The sequence below is a fragment of the Tachypleus tridentatus genome, chromosome 4, assembly GCF_004210375.1.
Source record: "Tachypleus tridentatus isolate NWPU-2018 chromosome 4, ASM421037v1, whole genome shotgun sequence".
NCBI classification, from domain to species: domain Eukaryota; kingdom Metazoa; phylum Arthropoda; class Merostomata; order Xiphosura; family Limulidae; genus Tachypleus; species Tachypleus tridentatus.
The window spans coordinates 24,262,934-24,273,983 of NC_134828.1; the positions used below are offsets into that span (position 1 = coordinate 24,262,934).

The window sequence follows — 11,050 nt, forward strand, 5'->3', positions numbered from 1 at the left end:
GGGTTCAACATCCATCCTCAGACACAGTAAACAGAGGATTACTGATTTACTTCGTGCATTATAACTCTGGTTCCAAGAGGATGAATTTTCTCACAATTGGTTCACATCAAATTCAGAAATTAGATTAGTGCTTTTATAATTATTATTATTATCTTACCAATAGACAACGTTGCGGTGAGATTGGAAAAGATAACACTAATGATTTTATTTCCTTACAGAAAACTTTCGTCGGTATCTTTTAAGGTAGAATTTGTTCTTCCTATTGAAGAGGAACCTTCTGACAGCATCAAGAAAGATTCAGATTCTGAAACAGAGCTGCCATTTGCTGAGGATAAAGACATTCAAGTCTGTGGTTCCCCTCTCAGCCATTTGTGTCCCTTGTCTTTCATGGACCAAGTGATTAGATATATTGATTCAGATAGTAGCAGCGAATCATCTGAATCGCATAGGCACCTGTCAGTCAAATTCGACGACAGACCCGTAGAATCTGACGATACATCTTACGCCAAAGCCATAACAAACTACCCTAAATATTTCCAAATCAGTGACGTTGCTGTTGAATCTGACGATACATCATACGCTAAAGCTATCACAAACTACCACAAGAGGGCGATAGAGAAAAGCGATTCATCATCGTTTGAAGAAGACACTGACAGATGTGCGAATGGGAACATTTCGGAAGGTAGGATTTTCATAATCAAACAATAAAAGCGTATTCGATAATTCTTATTACTCACAGTTTTACTCTCCCGTAATATTTCACCAAATAGAATTACATATATTGTTAAGCTGGTTATTGAAGTAGAAATAAAAAAATTATCGAACGCTAAGCATTAGCGTGGTAATGGATCTGCGTTTTCCTCTCCTCCCAAAATTCCAAGAGTCAGAAAACATTTTTTTTAAATGTATTTGTGATTATATCGTATATAATCTGTGGATTAATCTAGTCTATTGCAGGTTTAGCTTAGAATAAAATACAACTATATTAGCATGTACTATACATAGAATAACATGCGTTTTTCTTTATTATAGAGAGCGACACCTATCGGCAATTTAGAGTAAGTACTAGCGGGCGAGCGAAAAGCTTGGGAACGCTACGTTCGAACGCAGCGCCCTCTAGCTATACAGATAGTGAAGCCAGTGCTCCTGTAACACACGATAGAAGAGTTAATTCTCAGAGATTCTCTCCGTTGATACCATACTTCAGCGAACTAGTGACTGACCAAACACAACAGAGAACAAACATCAAGGACATCTGCACTTCTCTGTCTTCGTCTTTTCCCTCTGTTAAATGTGATATAGTAGAGTATCTATAACTTCACACAGAGGTTCACTCCGTTGTGAACTGGCCATATAAAGAAGAAAAGAGGCCCCAGAAACACCTGCACGCCTTTATATTTGTCTTTCCTCTCTGTTAAGTGTGATATAATAGAGTATCTATAGCTTCACACAGAGGTTCACTCCGTTGTGAAATGACCAAATACAGAAGAAAAGAGACCCCAGAAACACCTGGACGCCTATATATTTGTCTTTCCCCTCTGTTAAGTGTGATATAATAGAGTATCTATAGCTTCACACAGAGGTTCACTCCGTTGTGAACTGGCCAAATACAGAAGAAAAGAGACCCCAGAAACACATGCACGCCTTTATATTCGTCTATCCCCCTTTATCGAGTGTGGTGCAGTCGAAAACTTACGATTTCAGACAAATTTAATTTGCCTATCATATTTTCCACTCGATCGATAGGATAATTAAAACTACATCTAAATAAACTACCCACATGATCAAGTCATCTGTTAAAATTAGTAGTTGACTAAGTTTTAAGACGTTCATACGACCAAGTAACGTTAAAGATAGATGCCTGACTATGCTGTGTCTAAAACGACATTAGTCAAGGTTCATGTTTAACAGATTTACTCTACTTTGCCTTTAGCTTGGCCACATGTATAGCCGTCATATATAAGACCTAACATCTATGTGTTTGACCGAAAATCCTTTTTTTTACCATTTGGAGAATTTTAACATATCGAATGGAAATCTACAACAATCTCAATGTTCCATCTCGGATCATATCTTAAGGAGTTTACAACGTGGGCATGTTGTTACATTAAACACTTCCCAAATAAAATAATTACAATAACGTGGATTACTTTAAATCTGATATAAAACTCGTAACACAACAATGGGACTTTTGGACTAAATATTGTATCAACTGTGTGATCTATTTGGTATGGTTTAATATTGTGAAATTGTACGTTTGTCCACGTTTTTTTTATGTTTGTTACGCGGTTGAAAAGTGTACTTTTTGTGGAACCCTGGTTTTGGTACCCTTTATATAAAGATAAAAAACAAATGCATGTGCTCACTCATCCGAGTTATTGTTGAAAGAACCATTCCACAATAATCCAAATAAGTTTAAGCATACGTTTTTATACCTAAAACAATCCTGCAGTGGAAAAACTTATGTGAAAAACCAAAACTAACCATACTGTTCATAAGGCCTAATCTAGGTTTCTCAAACTCATTACATTCGCTCTCATATCTCAACAATTACATAAAAGTAACCGTCAGAACCACTTGCTTGTAGAAAAAAACTTTGTAATTGTTTCTCTGTGACATTCCCAACCTCCGTGGAAACCTAGAATATTCAAAACTGGAACTTTAAGAGATCTTACATTTCCTTGAGCACATTTGCCTTTGTTACTCGAAATAACCCAATTTTCTATGATAAAAACAAATTATTGTTGTAAATACATGTTATATCATAGTAATATTGAATATTATTTGCTTAAAACAGTTTCAGAAAAGTTGTTAATAAAGTATTTGATAAAATATGGCTCGTTTTTACTTTTATAACTAAAATAATATTTTAAAAGGTATGTAGCTTGTTATTGTAGTGTGTGGTACATCTACTACGTATAAGTCGTCAATAGGGGATACATTTAGCTTGCTGTTGTGGTTTGTGGTACATGTAATACATAGATGTTCATCGTTAGTTGATGATGTATCTAACTTGCTATTGTGGTTTATGCTGCTTCGAATACACAAACGTTATTCACCAGTGGGTAAAATTGTTTCAAACTCGGTAAAAGCAAATATTTATGAACACTTTAACGCCAATGTGTTATTCTATATCGACGCCGTGAAATCTCCATAAAACAAAGGCATAAACAGCGAAAATGTATTGATTTCTATAGAATAACTACCGTAAACTACAACGATAATTAAATCAAATCATAAAATAACATAATAAATGAAACAAACTCTCACAGATCTTGATATTCCAGAAAATGGTTCGATTCGCGCGTCCTCTTTAGTTTCAAACTGGCAATATACGGCTGAACAGAATCCATGAAACAGTGGAAACTGGATCCTCTGATATGAAGTCTTCTAACAGCTTATTTCACTTAATTTGATTTTTCATTAACTAATTCACTAAGAAAATATTAAGTAAACAACACTAGGGAAACATAGATATTAAAGTGTGTTCCTCTTTTTAAATTCTTTTTCAGTAGAAAACTTAAATTAACAGAGTGAGAAAATGCATAACATCACCATTTAATAAGAAATTAGGTCAATTTAAGACCATGAAAAATAATATTTATGTTTATAAAGCAACGATACACTTAATACACTGTTATAACGTGATAGAAAAATATATGAAACAGTGAGGGGAAAAAATGCCGTCTATTGTACTTGAATATAATACAGATTATAGCAAGAATGGGACAGATGTGCAATACAAATTAAAATCTCACATTCTGCAAACAACATATAAACTTTACAGACATTGTTAAGTAGTGAACAAACCAAATGCGGAGTAAGAAACCACTAAAACACTTGAGAAAGTTGGTAGATTAAACACAAACGTTCACAAAACCATAAATTTGTCAATGTGTCTATGATTGACTAACGCTGTTGGAAAGTCATAGCTCTCTCCTGCCTTTATCTCTTGTATATCTAAATGTACATGATTCAATTACGTTACCTTGACCTAAAACACTTTTCTCAATTTTACTTATAATCTTGGTAATAACAATAACCATTTTGCAACACTACTAACCAGCTAACAATACATTAGTAGCCATATTCTGTGATTACGAGCATACTCTGTGAGTTGCCAGGTAACAGCCCGCCCTCATATCACGTGCATGTGTACGACTGTTTATGCACATGCGCAACATTACCAACCTGCAGCTGTATCATCTAGATTTAAAAAAAAAAAAAAACGTGGACTATGTAGATTCCCTAGTTCTAGGTTCTAACTATTGTCTAACCTGTGAAAGTAAACGTTTCAGTTCTATATATCTGACTCGAGGATTCTGTGTTGGACAACGCAATTCTATCACAGCAGTGGGTGTCCTAAGAAAAAAGTCTCCAAGGTGAGGATGAATGCTACCACTGCTAAAGTCTAGCATGGCTTTGTTCGAGTGCTCTAGACTGAAAACAAGAGTGACAAGTTGCATAATTTACCTTTGCATTGTTTTTAAACTAAGTGTGATTCAAGGAAACAGAACGAAAGACAGGAGAAAATCTTATGTTGATAACCTTAAAAAATATTTGTTCCAATGAAGAGAACATTCTACAAGTATAGAGAGAGGGTTAGAAACTGTAATTACGAATATGCGAAACAAGCCTCAGCCATTAATCCAACCTACAACCCAAGAAAAGGCTATGACTCCAGTTAGATGGAAGAAAATTATAGAAATCAAGATATGGCTCTGAGAAAAACTACGAGAAGAATAGGGTTAGAGTCCAGTCACTCTCGAGACTTAGTACAGAAATGGCAATGAAAAAATATAAAATATTTTTAAACTAAGGAAGAAGGAATGCAAGCAACAAAAATAAAGAAACAAGGTAGGAATGGACGGGATAACATTACAAAATTTGGTGTTTTCGACACAACCTTAAAGTGGACGTAGCCAACATTCTTCTCATTTCTACTTCATGTTTTACTTTGAACTTTGATTCATTTATAGACTTGAATGGAGTTTTATCTGTAGTTAATCCTTAATAAACACTCAACAAATTTAAAATTTTCAGAAATCAGCAGTTTTGATACTGTTATTTTGACCCAACCCTTACCAGTAACAGAGATGTAATGTCTTCCACAAACAATAATATGACTGTTGGAACTTCCTGTCTCACTTCCGACATCAATCACACCACTTATGACGTCATGCTTTTCGTTAATGTCACGTAATTTGTTTACACAATTACCAAGTTACAAGAAGCACGTACTTTGTACTTCGTTGTTGAAGCCAGCCATGGTAGTGGTTATGCACTCATAAGCAGGCCCCCAAACATCCCAGTGGCTCAGTTAGCAAAGGTATGTCTGCGGATTTACAAATGCTAAAATCCGGATTTCGATACCCGTGGTGAGCAGAGCACAGATGACCCATTGCGTAGCTTTGTGCTTAATTCAAAACAACAACAACAACACTGCTAAATTAGGAATGACTAGCGCAGATATCCCTCGTGTATCTTTGCTGGCTATATTTTCAGCCATGATCTCAATAACCTTCCATGACAGTCTATATAACTTCTTGCTTGGTTCAAAAATCAGCATAAATAGCAATCCTGATCGTACTTTTATTCATCTGACAAAATGAAGACTAGTTGAGAAGTGGCCATGTGGTTAGCCTGCGAGGCTGTAGATCTGAGGGTCCATAATTTACGTTTCGTTACCACACACACACACTATATATATATCACTCAGCAATTTGTGGCACTGGATGCGGGGGTCAAATCAAATACATACTGCCAGACAAGGTTAGCCCAAGAGTTTGTGGCGAGTGTCGTTGACCTGTTACAGTTGAAATTTAAAGATGTTTAGCGCAGATAGCTCTTAAATAGGTTTGTGCAACAAGAAAATAATTTGTTTGTTTTTTGAATTTCGCGCAAAGCTACTCGAGGGCTATCTGCGCTAGCCGTCCCTAATTTAGCAGTGGGAGACAAGATGGAAGGCAACTTGTCTTCATCCCCCACCACCAACTCTTGGGCTACTCTTTTACCAACGAATAATGGGATTGACTGTAACATTACAACAAACTCACGGATGAAAGGACGAGCATGTTTAGTGTGACTGGGATTTGAACCCGCGAGCCTCAGGTTGCGAGTCGAGCGCCCTAACCACCTGGTCATGCCGGGCCTAGAAGTCGTCAAAAACAGAAACATTGTTAATTGATCCATGTTCTATTACTTAAATACCTCATTTTATTATTTGACCTTTGAACTTTAGTTGATATAGCTGTTAACATGAGGAAGTTGTTTTTTATTGGGTTTTGTTTTCGGAGTTTATGTGGTGAGACTTGCTGAATGATCTAAAAACAAAACTTAATTTTAGTCTTTTACCAAGGCAATGGAGACATTCTGTAAAAATTACATTCAATAAAAACATTAACAGCCTACGATCTTCGTACAAACAAATATAGCACGACGAGTTTCTGTTTTAAGCTGTCATCAACCAAATGAATTCTGTAATGAAGAAGTGTCACCTGAATTAGGCCTAAGATGTGTAATGGTTTTACTAGTAGAATATAAAGGGTTTTTAAATATACAAAACTTATATCACTTGAGTGTAACCTAAATTAGGCCTAAGATGTGTAATGGTTTTACTAGTAGAATATAAAGGGTTTTTAAATATACAAAACTCATATCACTTGAGTGTAACCTAAATTAGGCCTAAGATGTGTAGTGGTTTTACTGGTAAAGTATTAACGGAAACATCATTCACTTAACTTTATATTATCTTACAATGAAAGCAATTATTGCAGATTTTATTTTAAGAGTAATACTGAATTACTTTTAACATTAGAAAATCAACCAAATTGTAACAATAGAACTGCGGAATAATATATGGAAACAAATGAGTTGCAATGGTAATTATCAAATGTATTTTTCTCTCTTTCTCTTTTCTATGTGCTGTGGTTTACAAGTAGTGACAACTTTAGCAATTAATTGTTCTTTTTAAATAACACTAAGAGATGGCGACACAATTGCTTACAAATATTTCACGTGAATGACAAATTCCTACTTTATATATTTTAGTCTATACACGGCAATTCAGACAAGACAGCGTTGAGACTCACACTCTTCAAAGATAAGTATTTCTCATTATTTTGATAAATGAGTCTGATTTTCTAATTATCCAATTAATAGGTCAAACGAACCTGTCTGTTTTACTTCTACACTTATTATCTTTTCGATACACGTTTATGGACATTTTTTTTCTTAGTTGTAATGCGTGTTTATTCATATAAAATAATACAAACATTTATTAAAATACTTATAAACAGAAGTGCGAAGATGTATTTTGTATACGTAGAGTATGGCATTAAATATCCTATGGTTTTAATAGTCACGTATTGTTTATTTGACAGTTTGGTACAATTTACAGCTTTTACAGGAGGTAAGAATAGTTTTCAGAATAGGAAAAATGTTTTGATCAATGGTGCCATCTTTATCAACTATACAAGTTTTTTACATAAAAGAACGTTATAGTATTTAAATTAACATTGAAAATCCAACAATATATTTAAATTAACATTGAAAATCCAACAATATATTTAAATTGACATTGAAAATCCAACAATATATTTAAATTAACATTGAAAATCCAACAATATATTTAAATTAGCATTGAAAATCCAACAATATATTTAAATTCTAGAACTGTAGCTACTTATTCACGTAAATATCAATCGGCCCGGCATGGCCATGTGGGTTAAGGCGCTCGACTCGTAATCTGAGGATCGCGGGTTCGAATCCCCGTCGCACCAAATATGCTCGCCCTTTCTGCCGTGGTGGCGTTATAATATAACGGTTAATCCCACTATTCGTTTGTAAAACAGTAGCCCAAGATTTGGCGGTGGGTGGAGATGACTACTTACCTTCCCTCTAGTCTTATACTGCTCAATTAGGGACGGCTAGTGCAGATAACCCGCGTGTAGCTTTGCGCCAAGTTAAAAAAACAAACAAACAGATATTATTCTGCAAGAATATTACAGAATATTTAAGTGTGACTAAACAAACAACATAGATGTGAATTATATGGAACATTTTATGCAAAATATTTGCATAATAGTAGGATTAGTTTGTACCTTGATACTTTTTAACTGTTGGATTATTTGATTTTATTTAATAAAGTTTCTCTTATTTTTCTTCTCTTAGTAACAGGCTCATGTCTTAGTATTGTGTCATTGTATTAAAACATGTTTTCTTAATGCCACATATGGGGTCCCCCTAGTGGCTCAGCGGTATATCTGCGGACTTACAACGCTAAAAACCGGGTTTAGATACCCGTGGTGGGCAGAGCACAGATAGCCCATTGTGTAGCTTTGTGCTTAATTCAAAACAACAACAATGGAATTGGAAAGAAGGACGCTCTTTTAACCTTATCTTCAAATTATGTCCTGTGTCACCTATTTAAAAGGTTTGGCGACCATTACACAGTATTTTGTAAATGTTTCCTCGCGAGGTGGCTTCGTTATATAATCATCTTTACCAGTGTTTTGTTTTTTTATTTCATGGATAAAAATAAGTCTAAATGTTATGTGCTAGTATTTTCGAAATTTCTTATAAAAGTAGGCCTAGCATGGTCAGGTGTTTAGGGCATTTGACTCTGATTGTCGTGAGCTCATATCACACCAAACGTGCTCGCCCCTTCAGCCGTGAGGGCATTATAATGTGACGATCAATCTCACTATTCCTTTGTAAAGGCGTAGCCCAAGAGTTAACGGAGGGTTGTGATGACTAGTTGTTTTCACTTTAGTCTTACACTGCTAAATTAGGGACATCTAGCACAGATAGCCCTCGTATAGCTTTGCGAGAAAATTCGAAATAAACAAACAAACTGATAGAGCTATGCTAATATTTTCTGTATATAGGATGATGCAAGTAATTAATTAGGTTTTCTTTGTTTTGTAGAGTGTTTGTTTGTTTGTTAATTACATATATTTTTCTTTTAAGGCGAAATCGAACGTGACAGATTTGTGGTTCCTTAAGATTATCTAATAAGGCCTGTCGAGTAATCCGCTTCAGGATTACGACATTTTGCCATATAATAGTCATTCAACTCACCACACTTGTAGAAACCGTGTAGCTTTAGAAATGTGAGATCCCATTGATGCTCTGAATATTTGTGTCATACCACACACACGTGAATTTGTCTGTCCGGAACGTTTTTTCGCGAATTTCGCGATCAAGCGTTACAAATTCTGTATCGTTAGAAAGAACTTTATCCAAGGAACTTAGACTGTATATTGGATCAATTCTGAACCATCTTGCCTGGTTTTTGTTTGCTCGAACTTTCTAGTGTTATTGCTATACAATATCGTTGTCATCATGTGACGACTGGCTTCGATTTCAAATTTGTTTTTATTTCGAAAGTATTTCACACGAACGACATCTAACCCATACACATACAGCGGAAATTACATAAACTGGTTTTCTATTCATGTGGTCTACCAGAAGCTAGTTCCTTTAAAAAGTATTCTAAATTTAGTCCACACTGTTAAGCACCACAGAAAACATCCATGAAAAAGTTATGGACTTAACTGAACGTTTTGCTAACGTTAAGCTGCCTAGCCAAAATGATGTAAGTTGGTTTGTTTGCTTGTCTTAATGCATGTCCACGTAACATGCTTTGTCCATCGCAGTAAATTGTGCCCCATCTTCTCAGATTTTAGTGATGTAAATGCATAAAAGTAACGCTGATCCATAGGGGAGGGGAACTGGACAAATAACTGAATTGAATGTTTTACTAATAACCAAAACGTTATCTCTTTATATAAAGACTGAGAATAATGAATGGGGAGAGGGCACCAAAACCCCATGATTATTACAAATGTATTTAGTGTTAAAGCCATATTTCTTTCTTTTCACATATCCCTCCTTGCAACTAACAGATGGTATGATTAAAATGATATTGCAGCTCACACAATTCTTCGTTCAGGAACGTCAAGAAATATTCTCTTTCACTTTCTCAAAGTTCTTCCAATCCAAAACAATCATATATCTGTCTATATATGCATGGATATTCAAATAATTCAATTTAATTTTGTAGAGATGTTGTTTGTTTGTTGTTTTTTGAATTTTGCACAAAGCAACTCGAGGGCTATCTGTGCTAGCCGTCCCTAATTTAGCAGTGTAAGACTAGAGGGAAGGCAGCTAGTCATCACCACCCACTGCCAACTCTTGGGCTACTCTTTTACCAACGAATAGTGGAATTCACCGTCAAATTACAACGCCCCCACGGCTGAAAGGGCGAGAGCATGTTTGGTGCGACTGGGATTCGAACCCGCGACCCTCATATTACAAGTCGAACGACTTAACCCACCTGGCCATGCCGGGCCAATTTTGTAGAGAAAGAAATATACAAATACAAAACAGGACACAATACCACATTCTACGATTTCTGCCCCCGTGTTGGATAATTTCTTTTACGACTGAGGTTTTATATTTTCAAGTATATTTTTCGTTTATTTATTGACTTTGTTTTATTTCTTTTCATTCTCCACAAAACTTTCAATTATATTTCATATGAGGTTTACAAATGACTGAATAAAATCTACACTGTTCTTCCTTTCAGTGTAATTTGGGCCCGGCATGGCCAAGCGCGTTAAGGCGTGCTACTCGTAATCTGAGGGTCGCGGGTTCGCATCTTCGTCGCGCCAAACATGCTCTCCCTTTCAGCCGTGGGGGCGTTATAATGTGACGGTCAATCCCACTATTCGTTGGTAAAAGAGTAGCCCAAGAGTTGGCAGTGGGTGGTGATGACTAGCTGCCTTTCCTCTAGTCTTACAATGCTAAATTAGGGACGACTAGCGCAGATAGTCCTCGTGTAGCTTTGCGCGAAATTCAAAAAACAAAACAAACAAAAAAAGATTATATCCCTAGTTTGATGAAACTAAGTTTTAGTTTTGCATTCTAAAGACAGTTGGTATAGGTATTAAAACTTCATTTAAAATAAAGTACAGAACTACGTTTCAACCTTCTTAGGTCATCTTCAAGGTTAACAACGTTGTTCTGTACTTTATTTTAATTCCAG

At 35.6% G+C, this 11,050-nt stretch overlaps 1 protein-coding gene across 3 annotated transcripts in view; it reads left to right on the top strand.

The window, feature by feature from the left end:
• LOC143248688 (gamma-aminobutyric acid type B receptor subunit 2-like) overlaps window positions 1-2,816 on the top strand; it is a 144,161-nt gene extending 141,345 nt beyond the window's left edge. For all 3 annotated transcript variants that reach the window (XM_076497298.1, XM_076497299.1, XM_076497300.1), the window contains 2 exons: window positions 219-682; window positions 1,033-2,816. In XM_076497298.1, the coding sequence (XP_076353413.1) occupies window positions 219-682; window positions 1,033-1,316 (748 nt within the window). In that variant the 3' untranslated portion in view covers window positions 1,317-2,816. The remainder of the gene's footprint in view (window positions 1-218; window positions 683-1,032) is intronic.
• The last annotated feature ends 8,234 nt before the right edge of the window (window positions 2,817-11,050 follow it).